The sequence below is a fragment of the Balearica regulorum genome, chromosome 10, assembly GCF_011004875.1.
Source record: "Balearica regulorum gibbericeps isolate bBalReg1 chromosome 10, bBalReg1.pri, whole genome shotgun sequence".
Lineage (NCBI taxonomy): Eukaryota > Metazoa > Chordata > Aves > Gruiformes > Gruidae > Balearica > Balearica regulorum.
The window spans coordinates 2,395,352-2,415,770 of NC_046193.1; the positions used below are offsets into that span (position 1 = coordinate 2,395,352).

Sequence of the window (20,419 nt, forward strand, 5' to 3'; positions counted from 1 at the left end):
ATTTTTAATTAATTTAAAACAACTTCACATGACTGGATGAAATTAAGCCAAAATTCTTACTTTAAGAATTTACTTCAAGAAAAGGCAGCCTTTTACCACCGTATTTCTTGCAAAAATACAAATGTACTAATGCATACGGGGTAAAAATGTTGTGAACTGATGTCTTTTACCCTTGAAATTGCCAAGAGCAGCATCCGTTGAGTTAGCAGTATAAATTTTAACTTCCTTTCATAAAACATGAACAGAATGTTTTGCAAATGTCATCATAAAAAACCACGCCTGATTCTGTAGTTCTTTAATGTAAGGGGATTCCCATTTTCAGTTCAGCTAGAAAAATAATCATTTTAGTAATAGGAGATCAGGAGTTTGTGATTCCTGATAATGATGACCGTTTTTGTGAAATAAATTAACTCTTCTCCTGACATGAAAATGAGAACTAGACGTCTGTCATGTTTATATTTCTGAATCATCTTTTTGAACTTAAAACATTCTTAAATGAAATTGTAAAATTATATCTTCTTAAAATAACCTCAACAAAGAAAGTGCTACCTATCAATCTTAGCAGACAAATCTATTAAGTAGATAGATTACAAATAGTAGGGATGTGTGTATTTCCAGTTGAAATAGTTCAATCATAGTTAAATCTCAGGAGACCGGCCAGAAAGCGGTATGTAAATAGATTTTATTTTGATATTTGTCTCTACTTCTAATTGTTTTTTCTTAGTTTTCTTTTTTGAGTTGTGATGACTTCTGTGTTGTTTCCCTATGTGTCTTTTGACACCAGTTATGTACGCACCTGAGTCATTGATGTTAACTAACACAGTTGATTTCTGTCCTAACTCACCATAAATGTACAAATAGTGCTGAAACATCTGGTCTCGTTTAGTCTTAAAAGTTAACTCTGTAAATATGGATGCCATAAAATGACTTTTCCTCTGTTTATGATACAACTCGTAGCAGGTTTAAAAAAAAAAATCGGCAAACTTCTTGGATAGTTGGCTTGTGTTTGTGACAACCCAACCAGACCCTTTGTAATCATGTCAGAAAATTCAGAATTGTTTAAAGTTTTCTACAGAATTTCTTTAACAAATGTTCAGATATATTTCTTCACGAAGGCCTCACAGTGAAAATAGGAGACTTTGGTCTGGCAACTGTAAAATCCAGGTGGAGTGGATCTCAACAAGTGGAACAGCCCACTGGTTCAATCTTGTGGATGGTGAGCGGAACGTTTCACTGCTCTTAAATAGCTGCCTTTCGTTCTGTCAGTGTATGTCCTTGTCAGCTGAATGCTATTTTAGAGCTTTAAATCTAAATGAATCAACACATGCTGTTAGTACTGTGTAGACTTTTATTCCAGTTAAAATTGAAGAATTAAGTGCTGGAGTGCTTAATTGTCCAAAGTAGACACCATCCACCTAAAGATTCTCCTTTTGATAGTTGGAGTTATTTTAAATATTTAGGGCTGCCAGTGGAACTGCAGGGAGCTGTTGGAGGGAAGAGGAGAGCCGTTCTCCTGCCGTAATCCTGCCTTTCCCCAAATGGGCTTCTCTCAGGGAGAGCAAGCTTTCATCTGCTTAATGGTGGCTTCGTGGGATCGGCGAGACCCTGTCTTTCTCTATGTTCTTCATCGCGGCCTCTTCTTCCCCTGCTCCCTGCTTGGGACTCAGCAACATCCCTTCTCGCACACGCTCACTGATCACACGTTTGGCAGCTTTGGCAGGGACAGGGGACAGGATAGGGAATGCTTCTGGAAGTACGGGAATGAGCGCAATTCATCTTTGGTACTGCAGTAAGACGTTTCATATATACCAAGACATTGCTGCTGGGCCCACTGCTGCTCCTTACCCTGCACCAGAGAGACACGGTAGGTTTTGAGGCAGCTCAGAACCATAGCGGATGAATGTCAGCTCAGGTACCAAAGTTCTCAAGTTCTACTGGAAAATTTATGGAGTTTCTTTTGGAAGCGGTACTGCAAAGTCCTTGTCTGAGAGGACGTTCCCAACAATCACCTTTATGTTTAACTTCTGCCGGAACTTAAAAGGCAGTTCCACAATTTTCCTTCCAAAAATCACCTGGAGAAAATCTATTTAGTAACTTTTCAAATGTGGGATTTCATAAAGTAAATAGAAAAAGTGGAACAGTGCCTGTTACCAGGTTAAAAAGCATCATTAAAATTATGCAAGAATGTCTTATTTAGCACTCAAATATTTTGTTGATGTTTCACTTCACCCATTTTTGTTAATACTGTGCAGTTTACTTTTTGCATGTAGACTGATCAATATTTTCTAGCTCCCAGGACAGGGCATGCAGCAACATGTGTGGCATGTACTTAAGGGAAATGTAACCAAATAAAAATGACTTGTTGAATGCTACATATTAGTACATTTTAAATCTTTTGATATTTAGCCTGAATGAACTGCAGGTGTTACTTAAAACAGGTTTTCCCTTTTAAAAATTATTCTTTATTATTAAGCTAGCCTATTTTGCCTATTTCAAATCACCTGAAACAGTTACAAAAACAGAAACAGTTTTTTCTTTTAAAAAAATACGCAAAAAGCCAAAGTTTTTTACAGCTTTTCGTAAAAGGATTTAAAACTAACTTACCTAATGGTATGCCTATGAAACAGATCTTGGAAAAAACCCTGCACTTTTGCTCTTTGCAGATTTTTTTGTCATTTAATCATTTATTAGACCATCTTTGCTGAATTGTCATTACGTAGAAGGGGAGGTTGATTCTGCTTCCTTGAAAGTTGATAAAATCTCTTACTGGGTTTTTGATGTTGACTGTTGTACTTTAACTAGTACTTTGCTCAGTAATTCTGAGGGTCATCTTTAGGGGAAAAAACTCTTAGTCAACAGGAAAGGTATTTTGATGGTTTATGTCTTGTTTTATTAAGTCATTCAACTTTAAGTTCTTTAGCTTCATAATTTTCCTTTGCTTTGCAAAGATGCGAGAATGGTCTTTAACACGGATACCTGTTTAAGAGCCGATAGCGAGAGGCTCAGGCTCAGTTGTACGTAAGATGTAACAAAGTCAGTAAAATTGCAGATCGGAATAGTAATAATTTTTCTAATGGTAAAATGATCGTTGGATTAAAGCATTGCTTTTTTGTTTACTCTTAATTGTACTGATTTTTTTTTTAATAAAATGTAGAGTAGCACTGCCTGAACTTTTCCAGAGCCTTAGGTAAAATTTATCAAAGGTTTTGAGGTATCCTTTGTTCACTCATTTTTAGTTGAGCTTACTCTCTCGGCTTTCCAAATATTTTCCCCTTCTCTTGTCCTTTCTGTTTCTAAGTTCTATTAATATTGCTCATAATTTGATTCTTTTTTCCTCCTTCGACAGGCACCAGAAGTGATACGGATGCAGGATAGTAACCCATTTAGTTTTCAGTCAGATGTCTACTCCTATGGAATAGTATTATATGAACTAATGACAGGGGAGTTGCCATATTCCCACATAAACAACCGAGATCAGGTAAGAAACATTCTTTGAATATTGCATTTTATTTCTGGGCATAGTACATTTTGTTGTCCTCAACAAATGTAAGATAAAGACAAATGCAAAACAAGAATCAAAATTTTCTTTACAACATGATTTGTTTCAGCAGTTAATGTTTAATTGCATGTTTACTTAAATATTGACAGTGACAGTTACTCAAAGAAACAAATATTCTTTTTATAAACATTTTAAGCGCCCTGTTAATTTGTTCATAGGCTAAAGCTTTTGCTACGTCAGTAAAATCTTGGTTTATGTATTTGTGGTTATGTGAAATTTCCCTTTTGATGTTAAATATGCTGTTCTTCTATCAGCAAGATTGGATTCTGTGCTTTTTACTAAGTGAAAAAAAAAATGCTGGCTATTATCAAACCTTTTAGTATTGTTTATGTTAGTTCCATGTTAGTTTGTGTGGTGTAGCCGTTACTAAGTTGTATTCTTACCAGTCGGTTAACCAATACTTATAAAAACACACATTAAGGACAGACACCTCCACTCTTCTCTTTACATGAATGTTTTTTTCTGGCTTAGCAAAGTGTAGAGCTCACTTGTTCTGCAGGGCATGAACTTAACACTGTTAGATCTTTATGATCTCTGTTTTGCTGATCCTCAGTTGTGGTTTGTGTTTTTTGTTGGCTTTTTTTTTTTTTTTTTTTAAATTAAGAGCTTATGAGAAAAGTGTGTGTATGGGGACAAACTACTGGATTTTATCCCCTATTGTGTTACATAGTCTGTATTCAAGTAGAAGAGACCAGTTCTGTTAAGGAAGTTTTTTCTTATTTTTAAGGTTGTCTACAGATTGGGATATTGGAATGTATTTTAATTCATAATACTGAAATTATATGCAAGCTTTAATAGTGGTTACTGTCGCAAAACATGTAACACTTGACCTTCAGGGAAGTTTTCTGGGGAGGGATAGAATATTTCCTGGAGAACAACACTGAGACCTTGTTTTGGCAACATTATAGTGACCTTTCCCCACCCACCGCCCCGAGAGGATATTAGTAGAAAAAAGAACCAATAGCAGTTAGTTCTGTGTACCCCTCCTGCCCCCCCAAAAAACCCTCAAACAAACTCCCCTCAACCAACCAAACCTACCACCACTGTACCAGATAATAGTCTTAGCAATACTATATAGTCAACTAATAAGGTTACTGGAAGTCTGATGAAAATCCTAAACAGTGACCATATTAACTTGGACTAAAGCAGAAAATGTATTTTCTAGCACTAATAATGTCTTTTATTGTTTGTCTTGAAACAAACCAAACTCCATTTCCTTTTTTGCTGCATTAGTTATGAGTAGTTCGAATGGTCTCTTTCAGCTTGCTAGCTGTTATGTCTCCTTTTGCAACACGTTTTGCAGAGATACCTGGAAATACAGTTCTGCTGAGGGCTGAAGCTGTTGTGCCAGGCTGGCTGGCGGCTTGGAACTGCTCAGACGGAGGCTCAGCTCTCGCTGCAGCCTGCAGTTGAAGGAAATTGCCATGTCATGTAGTATGTCCTAGTCTGTTCCTTCACTGGCTGAGCGTTACAAACCAGAGTGTCGTTCTGATTTAATCATGCCCTATGTTAAGCAAAAGCAGGGCCCTTGTTTCCATTAACTAATTTGGACAAATCTGCCAGGCTCTGCTGGTGTGTGTGCCTTTGGGTGTGTTTAATCACTTTGGGACGTTAAAGCTATCAACCAGTGAAACAACTCTTACAACTTTGGTTTTCTGCTGTTTGCTTGTTCTTTTTCAGATTATTTTCATGGTTGGCCGAGGGTATGCTTCTCCAGACCTCAGTAAACTGTACAAGAACTGCCCCAAAGCAATGAAGAGGCTCGTAGCAGATTGTTTGAAGAAAGTTAGGGAAGAACGACCTCTGTTTCCACAAGTAAGTGTGTTTTCTGCATATAAGTTTAAAAGTATTTTATAAATAGCCATTAGCACACAAAACATTCTACATAGCTACAAGTTTTGATTTCTATAAAGTGCAGCCTGCTTCCTATTTTTGTCTTTATTCATATGTGCATTTTTCATAACCTACCTCCCTTAAGCAGTTCGTACATCTGATTGTACGCAGTTCCTGGAAAGGTCATTAAAAAATACTACACAAGCAGACTGAAGCAGTGTTAGACTAACACTAGAGCAAGTTGCTTTCAACAGCTGACCCATTTTAGATAGGCAACACCCCCCCCCAACCACAGAAAAATTCAAATCTGTCTTTGTAGCTACATTTAATTTTAGTGTAGGTGTGAGGGAAACGAGACACCGTTCCTCCTTTCCTTCCCCACAACTATGAATGAGCAAACAAAATCCACTGGGGGATGTAAAATAATGTAGCAATTTTTGCTATGTTTACAAAGGCTACTTTACCTTTTCCTGTCACTATGAGGATGATGAAGGTACTTTCTTATTAAATAGCTGGAATTAAGTGTCAACAAATTTTGGAAAAATAACTTCTTGCTGTTACAATCTAGTATAACTTTTGTTGTTTAAAAAGTTCTTTCTGAATGTTGTTTTGTAAACAGACTGGTAGGCAGAAGATGCAATTCCTTCCCTGTGACTTGGAGAACTGCGTAGGTGCTTGTTAATTGATCACAATGTCTGTGAACTAATGAAAAGTATCCTCCCATCCTCTGAAACTCACTGAGACTCCTCATAGCAAGGAAACTGTATGGCAGTTTGATTACTCAAACTGGAGTATTCCCAGAGTGGTGTTCTCAGTGCCTCTGCACAGTACAGTGTTGCTCTTAAAGCTATAGTAAATGAAGGCTTAAGACTTAATTAGAAGGAGCTGCTTGTCCTAGAAGCCTTCTTTTAATTTGATGTGTTTCCCTCAGATACTGTCGTCCATTGAACTGTTGCAACATTCTCTACCCAAAATCAACCGGAGCGCTTCTGAACCATCTCTGCATCGTGCTGCCCACACAGAGGACATAAATTCATGCACATTAACATCCACGAGACTACCCGTGTTTTAGGATCATGCTCCCCTTCCCTTGTTCTCTCCAGTGATGGGAAAGGAACAGAAGTAACAGAAGTTGTGCTTTTAATGCCTCAGCGTACAGGATCAGTGCCAGCAGGATTATCTGCGTCCCAGTTTTAAGAACAAGCTGCTAAGGATTTCTGCGGTCCTTACCCTGCAGGGACACAGCTCCACATTGCCTTTTTCTACAGTTTCTTTTACTGGGATAGTTAACAGACTATAAATCAAGAGATCTATTACTATTTTTTTAATAGATGCACTTGAGCCTTATTTTTTCCCCTACACAGAAGCGATGGATGTTTCTTTGGCAGTGTTTCTGGATTGATTTGGATCTGTTGATAAATCGGCATTTTTTTTACAGTGAGGATGGCTTGCCTCAGCATTTGAGGAAAGACGATGCGTTACGGTGCTCCTCGATTGCCCTGTGCCATATGCCACTTCAGGCTGGGGGAGTTTTCCCTGAAATGGGTTATCTGCAAACAAGACTGAGGGAAGAGGGAAAAAAAAGCAACTTTCTGGAAATCGGCTCCTGCCCAAGAGCTTTCGTCAAGCCAATGAACTAAGTTAAAATGCTAATTCAACACAGAATAGGTTTGCAATAGTTTTGCACATAGAAGAAAAACTCTTGCAAAAGAATGGAATATATTCTGAACTGTACTGCTCAGAGAAGGAAGCTAGCCAGTCTTGCTACGGTCATCTTCAGTAACTTAAGCAGCTTACTTTGGTACTATTGACTTGTTTCTTGCAGCCCAATGAGGTGGTAAGTGCGGAAAGACAGGCTTTTGTGGCTGAGAAAAGGCTAATTAACATTATCCGTATACTTCTGCAGAATGAGCGTAGTCTTTGTCCCATCTGAAGCTGTCGTCCAAGAGATGCACTATCAAGAGGAAACTGAGCATATACAGTTTTTCTTGCTGATTTGGGTTTTAATTTTGTTTTTATTGCTCCTGAGAAAATGCATTTATTGTAAGCCAAGGTTCCTCTGATTATCTTATTTTAATAAAATAAATTAAATTTTAGGTTTAAGATTCAATGTCATCATTTAATGTAGTAATCCGTAGTTCTGACAGGTACATCTAGATTAGAAAAACTCAGAAAATGACGTTCTGAATAATTTCTAAAACATTACTGGGATAGGTAATAGCAGTTAAGTAAAAACACACTTGATATGATGACCTGTAGTTTCCAATCACATTCTTTGCAATATGTTTTTTATTCTACTGCAGCATGTACTTACTCAGATACCTCCACTGATGTACTACCAAGCTCTTTAACTGCACCACTTCTGCTCTGCATTTTATCTTCCGTGAACCTGTTAGTTATGTAGAAGTGAGTGTTTGTCTTGGCTGAACTCCGCAGATGACAAAAATTAGGTGGTTTAATCTAAGAAATTATTTTTTATACAGCATTCTGTTTCAATACGTCGTTAGGGAAAGAATGGAAGCCAAGTTTCCATTCTTAGAATGGAAGCTTGGGATTTGGTGTCTTTCTCTGTGCATATGGATCAGCATGAGCACACTGCCGAGTGAGGAGGTGAGGTGTCTGTAACCACTGTTACCTCAATCTAAACAGCGGCCTAAAATTTGTTTGGCAAAATACTTTTGCTGTGAATTTTGACACCTCACATGTGCAACTCAACTGCCTGGCACGTCCACCTAGCCATTTCAGCTTCTTACTTGCAGCAAGCAAAATGCCCGCAAAGCAAAAGGGGAGAGGAGCTTGAAGCACGGTAAGTCAGACACATACTTTGAGGACAAACCACCTAGGTTTTATTTTCTGAGTATTGTATAACATTCTAAGAAGGGTCGAATATTAATCCTTAGGTGGTAACTGAGCAGGAGGAACATAAAATTGGCTTGTTAAAAAGTAAACTGAGGGCTGAAGTAAACTGTTCCATATAGTTCCGCATGTTTTTTTTAATAATATTCTTGGTATTTTAACTGCAGCCCTCTCTAAATGTCACTTACCTCTCCTTCTACCTTCATTATAATAAGTTTAAGGGGAAAAAAAGAGAAATGGTAAGCTGCTTTTACTTTAGCTCTAATTTCCAAAAAGAAACCATTAACTTCCATTTTTAAAACAGGTTATATGTTTCTTGAAAAACTAAAGTATTTTTGATAAATAGGCTTCTTTTGACCAGCACTTGATGTCAAATTAGATGAAAGCTGCTAAGTGAAGAATTTAGAAGATCTGAGTTTCTAAGTCTTACTGCTCTTATATGAAAACTTCTGTTTATGCTGTCCCTAGGTAGCTTTGAAAAACAAGTTATCAGCTTTTTCATTTCAGACTACTGTTACCTGGTTTATGTCTTCTTGGGGTAAAGTAAATCAGGAATGTCGTTTAAGGTAACGAACATCTTCTCCATTGACTTTTTTTGGGTATATTTTATTTCTGAATTTCTCTCTGGAAAAAAATGTGCAAGACGAGCTAGAAACAAGCTTGAGCAGGGGGTCTAAGGGCTGTTTGTTTAAGTATTTTGCGGTAGAAAGTGTGCCTGGGCAAGTGCTCTATAACCTTCCGCTTGGAGTACCACATCTCTGTCAGTGATACTTTATTTGCCTTCACCTTTGTAATTAATAGGACTTCCTAGAGTAAGACCTTCACATGCCAGTTTTAAAAAAGAAGCTGACAAGTAGGTGGTTACAGATCCTGACAAGGTTTTGTAGGCCCAGCTTTGCAGTAAGCATTGTTAAAGGTTAACTTTAGGGGGAAGTAAGCATGGAAAAGTTACATTTCCTGGGTCAGAACAGAGAGCAAAATGCGTGTGTTCAACTTGAGGGAAGTGTTGGCCAGCAGCGATGGGAGGAGCGCTCCCCCTTCTTTTGGAACCCTCACAGAAATGCGTATTTCCATCCAGAACCTTTCCCAGCTTCAGTTTTGACCCAGAAATGCCAACCGATAGTTGAAGCAGATAATCCTGGAGTCACTAATTTGGTGTTGTTTAAAAATGTTTAAATCCCAGATTAAGGTTCCTGCTGTTTGCTTTACAGCAGTGACCCAGAGCGCAGTTACTAACCCTCAAAGCAGCGCCCTATTTGCTCTGCTGATGTAAGGGTTTTGCACAAGCGTCTCCAAATATACTTTGCTTCACAATACAAATAATTTCTGTTGTCTCAACAATCACACTTTCCGAAATGCTCGAGTCTTTACAGACAAGCAGCCTCTGAAGGGGCCGCAGCCTTATCCTCCAGCCGTCGGTTAGATCGGCCCTCTGCTTACGTTAGGATCGTATGCTGAGTGCGCGTGAGAAAACGCTGCTTGTACTCGAGTGTTTCGATGCTGTGTTAATCAGTAGCCATTTCAGTTGTGTCTGGGCTGAGTTTTTAGTTTAACTGCAAAGTTAATACAAATGACTTAGCAGAATTAACTTCTTGTATCAAATTTCACAATCAAATCGCAAAAACTGTGAATGTCTGCCTGCACTTTTAGTAAGGGTATCTGCAACCGGAGAGGGGGAGCTCCAGGGAAAGTGGGTCTCACTGCTGCTAGAGGTATGGATCTACCAGCCACACGGTCTAGTTAAGAAAAGCAGTAGTTAAAACTAATTGTTTCTTCTGTACCTGAAATTATTTCTGTTCTGTAGTTGCAAACTCTAAGATCACTGTCAATAAGGAGATCAGAAAATCATTTAGTTACTTCATTTTAATTTTGGCTACTTCATTTAACTGAATCAAGGTTTCCCTTCCAGTTAAATCCCTTTGAACTAATTAAATTGAACAAAAAACGTAACTATTACTGTTGTAGTGACTACTGGAAGTAACTACTTACTCTCATCACACAGTTTCCAAAATCCTGTTTGTGCTGTAAGTTTAATTTAGCTGTATGCAGTGACCCCAGCATTGCTTTGCCTGAAGATATTCACCAGTACAGTCATATTTGCTTTACAACAGGTGTTCTGCGAGACACTCCCTGCCACTGCACACGTCAGGTGTTTTAAAACAAGGGTAGGAACGTCACTCACGCGGTCGTTGAGAGCCAGGCAGCGTCCAGGTCCCGCTGCTGGAACACTCACTGCAAGGATACAGTCAACTTGACTCTCAACTGCAGGTACTACTCTGAGGTATGGTGTATTAGTTCTTAAATCTCCTTTTTTGAGGAAGAAAAAGCTACACTTACTGTTCCTCCCAGTGGGTTTTTATAAATAGATACTTAGTTGATTTAGTTAAAAAAAAAAAAAAAAGCACCCAAAATAGATTTAGCAACAGTTTTTACCAGCTTCAGCTTTAAATGGTAAGAGAGGAGCTGTATTTACACTACCACGCAGCTCACAGGACAGCACGTGTCAGGCCAAAGAGGGAGAAAACCCTCTTGGGATTAAGGGATTTTTTTCCATGCAATCAATTTAACTTTTTTAATATATTTTAGTATTTTTGTTGCCATACAAAAACTATCTGAAAACTTTACCAGGACTTTACCAGCACAAGGAAACCACAGGCCACATTCATTCTAACCGTGCTGTAAAGTCAAAGCATCGCTAAATAAATAGCTACATTGCTACAGCCAAAAGCACCTTGAGTTCTCTTTATTGAGAAGTAGCAGAATCCTCATCAGCCCCAGAAAGATGCATGAAAAGTTCTCCAAGCTCTGTTACTTCGTCATCCGTGCTGGTCACAGTCCTACTTTCTCTGTCTTCAATGAAGTCCCACAGACGAACAGAATTGAAGAACTGGAAAAGAAGAAAATCTGACTGAGCATGAACCAGTACTGGCCACATTTCCACCAAAGTATTTTCCCTTATCAGTCTTTTCATTCAAAAGAAGTCAGAAGTTGAGATTCTAGTAAATGCAGGATTTACTAACAGTCTCGGCACCACCTGCTGTGAAATTCCAAGTGACAAGCGCTCTCTTTTGTGTTGCAGTAGGAATACCGTGAGGTCCATGTAGCCCGCATGAAGGAGCCGTATCTGTGCGACAGGAGGAGCCCTGCCTTGCCCAGGCAGGGGGTTTTGAGAAGGTGTTAACCTTTTTAGCTGGTCTTACTGGCCGTATGCAGGCACGTGAGGCAAGTTTTTAATACTGTAGGTGGAAGCTTTAAGGGCAGAATTCCTTTGAAGAAAGGTTTGCCAGGAGAAGGACTGGTTGAAAAAAATGAAATGATAATAAATGTTTGCTATTAAATGAAAGGTGCCGTCTCCTTTCCCTACCAACAAACCTGTGCCTCAAGGAAAGCTGAGGGCTGCTTGCTTTGCTTCACCAAGGCCACGTGTGGTACAGAACAGTGAAGTACTGCACTTCACCTTCAAAACTAATTAACTCGACTGGAGCGTTCCCTTACCCGCACAGTCCCCTCAGAGCTGAGCTGTTTCCGTGGTTTTTCAGGTTCAGCTCGCGTCCCATCTGGGTAAGCGTGAAGGTAAAGACACTTCCCACCAAACGGGCAGGTTCCTTTCCCTTGTTCAAAGTACTTGCAGGGCTTTTTCCTGATTTAATTAGAAGAGAGAGTTAGTGCCTTCAGCTAGTGAGGAAGCAGACAGAGTTGCCTCTCCATAGCTGCTTATCTCATCCTTTGTCAGTGATGCGGAGTACTGCTCTGTCTCCCCTTCCCTAACTGAGGGCAGTCAAAAGGGATAGGAAAGCTTATTAAAAGCAAACAAAGAAATACAGAAAAGAACAGCATTGTAAGTCAAAAAATTTAAACTACCTTAAGACATAGAAAGTGAAAGATGTTCAGAGACTCATCCACCCTACGTGTGCATTTTCATCATAATGAACAAATCCGCTACCATTTTTCTGGCAACATTCCTCCCCTGTATTTTCTACCACTACATTTTTATGAACCAGTTCCTCTCATTGTCTCCTGTGGAAGTTCTACGACAATACTTCATTAATTTAAGCTTCCATCAGCTTTGTTCTTCAACCCCACTGTTGTAGCTGTTTTTATAAAGGTGTTCTGTACAGCACCAGTACAGCAGTACTGGGAGGGGGCAGCGCAGGATTGGGCTACAATGAGCTGAAGAGGAAACTACAATTGCAAATGCAATTGAACTTATAATATGCAAATAGTGACGAAACTGGTCCCTAAGACATAGCTACAGCCTATCAAATAGCAACTCAATGGAGAAGAAAGCTCAAGAATAACAAAACAACCCCAGACCACCAAACCCCCCCAAAGCAGGCAGTGCATCAAAAGCGAATGAATTTGTCCTGGTTTAGGACTCAAGTGGGCTGTGACTTCCAGGGTTCTAGGTCTGACTTTTTTTGTCCTGCGCTGGCATATAAATTGGAATGGATTTGTGCTGGCACAGCCTCTGCGCTTTTAGCTTAGACTCCACTTTATTAGCATTTTTTCATTCTGTGCAATACTAAAACCACAAGTTAAACTGACTGCCAAGAGGCAGAGCCATAGAATTTCTGTACCAGAGACAGTTTTATCTACAACACACACGGTATTTGTCTTAGCTGAGCACCTACGCGAAAACCCCTTTTGCGTTCTCTTCTATACAACAGGTTGACAAGAACCAAACCCGACTTCCAACGCTACTCCAGGAACACAAAGCTTACCCTGCTCAGAACATGCCCACACAGAGCTGCGTTAACCTGAGGCTTTTCAGCACAACTTACTACCCTCAACTCAAAGTCCTTATGAACCACAATGAAAAACCAAAACAGCAACAGGGTCTTGAACACAAACCTTAGCTGAAGAACCTCCATGTAAAGTGATTAATTTTATTCAGATACTTTGCCTGACTATAAGATAAAACAAGACAAGGTGCTGGATTAAACATTTAACGTAGTGCTGCTTTCATTCTGCTGTGTTATAACAGGACTTCAGAGGCTTAGAGCTCCCCAAGCAGCTGAAAAAGCGACACACAGATTTAATTTTTTCTGTCCTCCAAAGGGCATGTTTAAAGGTTGGCGCACATCACAGAATAAAGCTGCACAACCTTCATCGCTCCCATGGGCCAAGCACAGCTCTGCCCATTTACCTTAGAAAGGGTGAGTAATGGTGTCCTACTGCTCTGTGAACGGCACAACCCTTACACCTTCCGGGCGAGCACAGCTCTGCAACACTGCTGTAGAACTACTCCTTGGCAGGCTGCTCCCAGCGCTCCAAGCACCAGGCAAATCGTTATTAGACAATAAAAGGAACACAGTCATTTACTATTTTCCATTCCCAGGAGACATTACAAAAGCCCCGTGAATTTTTATCTCGTATTTCAAGAGACTATTACATTTTCCTTCCCTATTTGTGTTCCTCAGTAACTGACAACCTTCCAGGCAATCACGTCTAAGGGATCAACAGAAAACGCATTAAGCCAATTTCGGCAAGTGAACTGAAATAGCTTCAACATTTCAGAGCAAGTTTTGAATAATTTCTGATCTATAATTACATTACAGACCCTTTTGTGGCAGTTGCAAAGTTAAATAAAAGCATTAACAGAGATTAAGAGTTCGCTGTAGAATGGTTTGTAATTACATACAGTTTAAAAATACAGGCACTTTGATTGACTAAGTCTTAGCGTATCTGTCGCAAGGACAATGTAAACAGTGTTTGCGGTTACTGAACTTACCCCACTCCCTGCTTGAATGCTTCAATCAGCTCGTTTTTCTTCTCCTGGTCTTCCACCCAATACGCACTTGGAATGACAAACTCGGATATCACACGGCACTCCGGGCAAGACCTTAATGGATCAAGACAAACCAGTGATGCTGTTACTTTCCAAGAGTGACACCCCTCGATAAATTTGCCAGAAACAGCAGTGCCCCAAGGGAAAGGGAAATGGTTCGTCACACCGAAGCAGCAGACACCTCCTCACACGTTAGTACAGCACATGCGCACACTGGTTATTAGTTTCAGTTGAAAGAATCCAATTCAGTGCAGTCAGGGCTTGCTCTACCTTGCGTTTGTTTCTAGACTTAAACAAAAATAACAGGTATTTCCTCAGTACGCAGAGGTAAACTGCATTTGCTAATCCCAACACGAAGAAGTAAACCGTATCTGTTACGCAAGCAGTGCGGCTCCCACGTGGCGAAAGCCAAACCAGTTGAAAAAAGACAAAGGAAGGTCTCTAAGCTTTTGAAGTGTGATCTGACTTTTCTTTAGATAAACTTTGCAACAATCAGTATGTTCACCATTATGAAGAAATGTGAAAAACACATTTGAAGAATGTGTATTAGATTTAATCCACACTCAGAATGGATTCCAGGGCACTGTTTCTGAAAAAAAACCCAGCTCACGGTCCCTACTGTAGGCAGAATGTCTCAGTACCTGTCCAACAGAAGCTCGACTCCAATACAGGTTACATCCTAATGAGCTTCAATTCAATTAAATTTATGATGGCAGTTGTGCAGAAAAGTCTATTTTGGCAGAAGACTGAAAATATTTCCCACCCTTTCCCCAGCATGCTTGTTACTTGAGAGAGTTTTCAAAGAGATGCTCAAAAAAGGAAATTGCCCTAATTAGATGGTTTAAATTCTCTCATCTGAGGAGGAGCATGTTTGGAATACATTTTTAATAGAGCTAGAAGATTAAGGCATTTACTCAGATACAGATAAATCTGTGATTAGTGGGACAATTAGCTCGAGTAAGCTATAATTGAGAGAAAAATCCAGTAATTAAGCACATACATAGAAAAAAAGGAGTTAACTGTTTTTGGACAGAGGTGACTGAAGAGCACAGGATAACAAGGTCTCCGCTCATCTCACCAACGCAGGCCACAGAGAAGAGGCTCTGGTTAACATCAACTTACTTTATAATCGGGTTCTCAAACTGCTTGGCACATCTCCACTGCCGGATGCAAGACAAGCAGTACGTGTGATTGCAGTTGGAAAGGATCCCAAACCTCCTCTCGGAGGCTGACGGTTTCTCATACACCACTTCCATGCAGATACTGCAGACTTTGTCCTGACTCGCCTGAAAGGCAAAGGCCTTCTCCATGTCATGCTCAAACGTCGCCATGCACATCTGTCACAGGAGAGACGGCATTGGTTATTGCAGCCCCCGTATCAGCCCGTTCCTTGTAAAACAAAAGGGACCTATTACAGGAAAAACATGGGATGCTGATGAAAAGCATCATTCCTAGCCTTCATTGTCATCATTTATTTTAAAAAACATTAAATTCAATCACACATTTCAGCCCTTCAATGTTCTCTGCAGCTTGAGGAGTATCAGAAGTAAGGCTGCCCGAACACTCTTAGTTTACACCTTTCCAGATCTGTCATGGAACAGGTATCGCACAACGTGATGCTTCAAATACCCCTAAACCCACCACTTCAGGGTTCAGAATGGGTGCCACACTCGAGACGTTACTCTGCGTATCATTAAGGCCACACTCATTCCCCGGATACTAAGCTTTACCCCAGCTAAGGAATTAGTCTTTATTACAGGCTTTCCTACAGCGCTTCTCACCACAATATCCTGGTTATGATGATCAATAACCGATTTACACTCCCTCAGCATTACAAGGTGAGCTGGTGGTTATACCTGCATAGTTTTACCTCTTTTCAAAGTTCTCAGGACTTGACAGGTAAAATAAAATTAAAATACTTTATAATAATAATAAAAAAGGACACAAAATAATTCCACATTAGTAGGAACATTTTGACTAGTGCACATTCTCATCCAACACACCCCTCTGCTTCCGGAGCTGAGCACCTGACAGCAGCAGTGACGGGACACCGTGCCAGGGATTGACAGGGTCCCGGCGAAGCAAGAACTCCTGCACCAGCACGTTTTGCAAGTGCGTGCTGACTGCACAAAACCTGAGGTTGTTAACCCCTGGATTCTACTCCAGACAGACTTCTGATTCAGGAATGACTAACTCTGCTGGTCTTTCTGCTCCTCAGCCTTGAGAACTCCTGTTCCTGACCAGCCCTGACCCAAATCTGGTAGCCAGGCAGAGAAAAGAGCTGCCCCTTGAGCCCATCTTTACCCAACGGATTCCTCAGCCAGTCCTTCCAGCTGAACTACTTCAAGGTCAGCTCCAAAATCTTTGTACTTTGTTCGGTCTGTCCCTACTTGACCTTGCCCTGAAGTCAGCCACAACCGAGAGGAGACTTCCGAAGAGATGACTCAGCTAGAACGCACCAGCAGCCCACCACTCCGCTCCTCCAATGTACACAACGCACCACTGAGACGTCAAGTAAGCTACAAAAGACATTTTCCCGGTAGTTTTAGGGTGTTCTGGGAGAAGGCTGCGGACAAGTTTCCGATAAGGACAACATGGGAAAACGAGAAGTTGCTGTAAAAGGCTATCTGCATCATCGTTACCAATTAAACCCCAGATGCTCAAACAGACCACTCTTAGAATCATTTTATAGATAAACAATAAAACAAAAGCTCTTCGGAAGAACAAGCTCTTCTACGCAACACGTCTTTGGCTTTTAGGGCAAACAAACCAAGTCTTGCACCGAGCAAAACAAATCTCACACGGATTTCACGTTAATACTACCATCTCGTGAGCCTTCCTCTGTTCTTGGTCGAAAGGGTGAAGCACTTGCAATCCACAGATCTCACACACGTCTCCGTGGAGGTAAAGGCAGCGATCTCCAAAGTGGCACGCTCCCGCTGCCGCGTAAGGACACAGCTGCTCTCCTTCAGCACAGGAGCTTCCAGCCACCGGATCTTCCAGTCCGCTGCAAATAGCTTCCAAATACGAATGGGGCTTCGCTTCCAGATTATCGTTTTGGTCACTGCAACACACCACATCGCTCGTGGCACTGGGTTTCTGCTTGTCTTCGTTCAAGCCACGCAGATCTAAGGAAATGGAAACATAATATGAACCATACAGGACACTGCACAAAACCCACACGAGAAGCTCCATATACTTTATTCCCAATGATTACCAGGTTTTTGTTTTTAAAAAAAAAAAAAATTTCTTCTCAATGAAATCTCATCCCTAAGCCCCTTTTGCTCACAAATCACAAGAATTTTTATAAATTACTCAAAAGTCCAATTTCAAGGTCTCTTCAGCTGTTTTCTTGTTACAAATAGGATAAGAAAATTCTCCCACTTTACGTGAGGGCAACAGTGAGAGCAGGCAGGAACAGCGTGCAGGCCTCAGCACGGCTCAGCTCCTCTGCCCTGCCTGTCAGGCGTGGGTGGGTGCCCAAAAATCCCCCCAAAACAAAGCCCATCCTTCAGGGAACACCGAGCGAAGAGCCAGTTGGCTAGCTGGCGTCACTGAAAGGTACTGCAGGCAGAAGCGTTTCCAGGAAGAGGCTTCATCGAGTGGGAAGTCTGACCTCTCTGGCTGTGCAGGAAAGTCAGGTAGTAAAAGGAGGAAAACTACCTAACTCCCGTCAAGCACCAGGCAGAACGAGCACCGCACCGCTCCCACTCACTTCTGTCCCTGAGCACCAGCGTCTTCTTCTCCCGTTTGCCAGTCTCGTGCAGTTTGCTCCTGATTATCGGCGCGCTGTGCTCGGGAGGGTGGCGAGGGTTGTGCAGCGCCGCCGACGAGAGGGGAGGCGGCGCAGGGGCTGCTGCGGCCCCTGATGCGGGAAGTCGAGTGTGATCGTACCTGCGAAAGGAAAAGGACAGAACAAGCGTTATAAAGGCTAAACTTGGCACAGTGGCAGGAACAGTTAAACAAAATAAAACTGGGTAGCTACTTTTTGTTTTTTTTAGGATTGTTCTGAGAAGTTGACTGAACTGCTCAGTCTCTTTCAAAGCCACGTTAAAAGGTTTCTCAGTCACAACAAATGGATGTCTGAAAGCACACCTGTATTTTCTTCTGCAGAGACACCCAGCACAGCTGAAAGATGCACATTATTCACGTGCATATTAAATTAGATCTTCATCATCCCCCCACACAAACAGGTTTGCTGGCATTTCTCAGAGCAGCAACATCAAAACGCTGTGCAGGACGCAGTGACACTTCACGATCTCTGTTTCCCCCGCAGGCAGCCAGACTTAGACGCCATGCTCCCACACCGCAGGAGACGACGCAGCATTTGCACATGGGATAGGAAACATCCGGCAAAGCGATGGAAATACGCTCCGGCAGCAGAGCGGAAACAATCAGCGCAGTAAAGAGGCTGGGCCAACGAAGCCACAGATGTACCTTAGTGCTAGAATATTTTGATGGGAACAAACATATTCTCCCTATCTGTTTCTGGTGCCGTACTTAGGACCCGTACGTGCCCTGTGCACGCATCGCTGATGTGCGAAGTGCCCCAAACAGCTGGAGTAAAACAGCAACACACTTTGCAGCTGTCGTTACAGTCCAGTCAGCGTATGACGTTGCCCCCACAAATAACCCAGCCGTCGGCAGCGTCGCACAGCACTAATTCAACGCGAGCAGCTAAGGGAAGCTGCAGAAATCACTAACGTTCCATCTCCTGATCCAAGTTTGGGGCCGTGCACTAAGCAAAGGAAACACGACTAAGCCGCTGCAATCACAGCAACGCCGCGAGACCCCCTGTTCTTGTCAGGGCTTCTCACCCATGACCAGAATTGTTCCACGAAGGAGCCACGGGCTGCTCTGCAGCACGTCCCTGGTGGAACGTAACAGCGTTAACTAATGCAGTGTTTACTAGAGCACTGCTCAACGAGTTTTAACCAGGAGACTTCCGGAAAAGGTGCAGTACCTTGGGGAGCATGAGAAAAGCACTTTGCTCTAAGACAGAATTGAAAGTCCTCAAAATTGTGCATTAGAATCTGCAGGAAGGAGGCTACGAGCTGCACGAGGAGAACGGAGGGAAGCGCTGCCGAAACACTGCCCGCTGCCACCACCTCAGTGACGTGGAAAGCCAACCACGCCGCCAAATGCTATTTCACGTGATGCGGCAGGCTCTGGGTTTTGCACTTAACAGGTCTATAGAAAGAACTGGATGAAAAACGTATGTGAAACCTAAAGTTTAATTTCTACGGCGTAAAATAATTGCTGAAGCCAAGACAGAGTGAAACTATACTATTGGATCCGTAAGGAGAAAAAGCTCCTATTTAATATATTATTTCATTCCCTCCGTATCTTGATCCTGGATTCCCCGGGGTTTAAAGCTGACCACACGCAATTGTTATGCCCAGTTCTTCTGAACTCACTAATTCCAAAAAGAGCCCGGCCTTTACCTGCACCGAGTTCCATAGGCGCACTGCCCCTTCTGGTAGTACTTGCAGATAGTAGACGATTTGCTTGTAGATAAATCATGTGAGAACAGACACTTGCTTCCCTCCCGGCACACTCCTTGCACGTAGTACCTGGGGGAGAAGTACTTCTGGTCAGAGAAGTCACTTTTGTAAAGACGGGCCTAAGAAGGGTTTCACTTCCCGGAGGAGACCTGGAAAAGCGTTTCCGTCCAAGCCCTCCTCAGAAGGCAGGCCCTGCTCGGAGGCAGCACCCGAGGGACCGCGCCAGCTCCTGCACCCGCTCCCCGCCCCAGGCAGCCGCGGGCACCGGACAGCATCTGCTGCCGCCGCCTCCCGGGAGACGCCCCCGGCCACGTACCGCCTTAGCGGCGGGCACAACCGAGCCCGGGCTTCCCCAGGCGGAGGAAAACGCGCTCCCCCCGCATGTGCCGCGGGAGGGGGCCGCGTCGGGCCCAGCGGCCGGTACGGTACGGAGGCCCGGGCCGGGGAGACCTCCACGACCTTGCCCTCGCCGTGAGCAGGCCCCAGGCGGCTCCGCGGAGCCGGGGCCCTCCCGAGAGGCCGGTGCGGGCGGGGGGGGGGGGGGGGGCGGGCAGGCCCCGGGCGGGGGGGGGGGGGGGGCGGGCAGGCCCCGGGCCGGGCCGAAGCGGCGGCGCTCACCTGCACGTCACCTGCTTCGTGCTCATCCTCGCTCCGCTCCGGCCCGCCCCGGCCGGCTCCCCGCGCCGCACACCGGGGTTCCGCTCAGCCGCGGAGAGGAAGGGCGGAGCCAGGCGGGGCCGCAACACCGCCCCCCCCCCGCCGGCCCGCACGGACGCTATTTACCGACGCGCCGCGCCACGCCACAGAGGTGCGGCGGCGCAGGCTAGAGCGCCGCTCGGCCGGAGCACGGAGAGGCGGGCGGCGGGGCAGAGCGGAGCC

General features: G+C 42.9%; 2 protein-coding genes across 9 annotated transcripts in view; one reads left to right on the forward strand and one right to left on the reverse strand.

Annotated features, from left to right (window-relative positions):
* RAF1 (Raf-1 proto-oncogene, serine/threonine kinase) overlaps positions 1 to 7,488 on the forward strand; it is a 79,388-nt gene extending 71,900 nt beyond the window's left edge. For all 6 annotated transcript variants that reach the window (XM_075762719.1, XM_075762722.1, XM_075762720.1 and 3 more), the window contains 4 exons: positions 1,098 to 1,216; positions 3,347 to 3,478; positions 5,240 to 5,374; positions 6,324 to 7,488. In XM_075762719.1, the coding sequence (XP_075618834.1) occupies positions 1,098 to 1,216; positions 3,347 to 3,478; positions 5,240 to 5,374; positions 6,324 to 6,464 (527 nt within the window). In that variant the 3' untranslated portion in view covers positions 6,465 to 7,488. The remainder of the gene's footprint in view (positions 1 to 1,097; positions 1,217 to 3,346; positions 3,479 to 5,239; positions 5,375 to 6,323) is intronic.
* MKRN2 (makorin ring finger protein 2) lies at positions 3,489 to 20,329 on the reverse strand. 3 transcript variants are annotated; one of them, XM_075762731.1, is made up of 9 exons: positions 20,159 to 20,329; positions 19,481 to 19,609; positions 17,752 to 17,930; positions 16,860 to 17,164; positions 15,159 to 15,373; positions 13,980 to 14,090; positions 11,744 to 11,888; positions 10,980 to 11,135; positions 3,489 to 3,837 (listed from the first exon to the last, which is right to left on the reverse strand). In XM_075762731.1, exons 1-8 carry the CDS (start codon positions 20,182 to 20,184, stop codon positions 10,992 to 10,994), a joined length of 1,254 nt encoding a protein of 417 aa, XP_075618846.1. In that variant the 5' UTR covers positions 20,185 to 20,329; the 3' UTR covers positions 3,489 to 3,837; positions 10,980 to 10,991. The 3 variants fall into 3 exon arrangements, with proteins under 3 accessions (XP_075618846.1, XP_075618845.1, XP_075618844.1); XM_075762730.1 differs by lacking the exon at positions 3,489 to 3,837 and adding an exon at positions 10,260 to 10,555; XM_075762729.1 differs by lacking the exon at positions 3,489 to 3,837 and having other exon boundaries at positions 10,660 to 11,135.
* Positions 20,330 to 20,419: the final 90 nt, after the last annotated feature.

Excerpts from the sequence above, each read along its gene's own strand:
- MKRN2 (XM_075762731.1), bottom strand. The coding sequence starts at position 20,184 with ATGAGCACGAAGCAGGTGACGTGCAG. Across the intron at positions 19,610-20,158 it reads ACGAAGCAGGTGACGTGCAG|GTACTACGTGCAAGGAGTGT; the intron begins GTGAGCGCCGCC and ends CTTCTCCCCCAG. Across the intron at positions 14,091-15,158 it reads TTTGAGAACCCGATTATAAA|GTCTTGCCCGGAGTGCCGTG; the intron begins GTAAGTTGATGT and ends TGATCCATTAAG.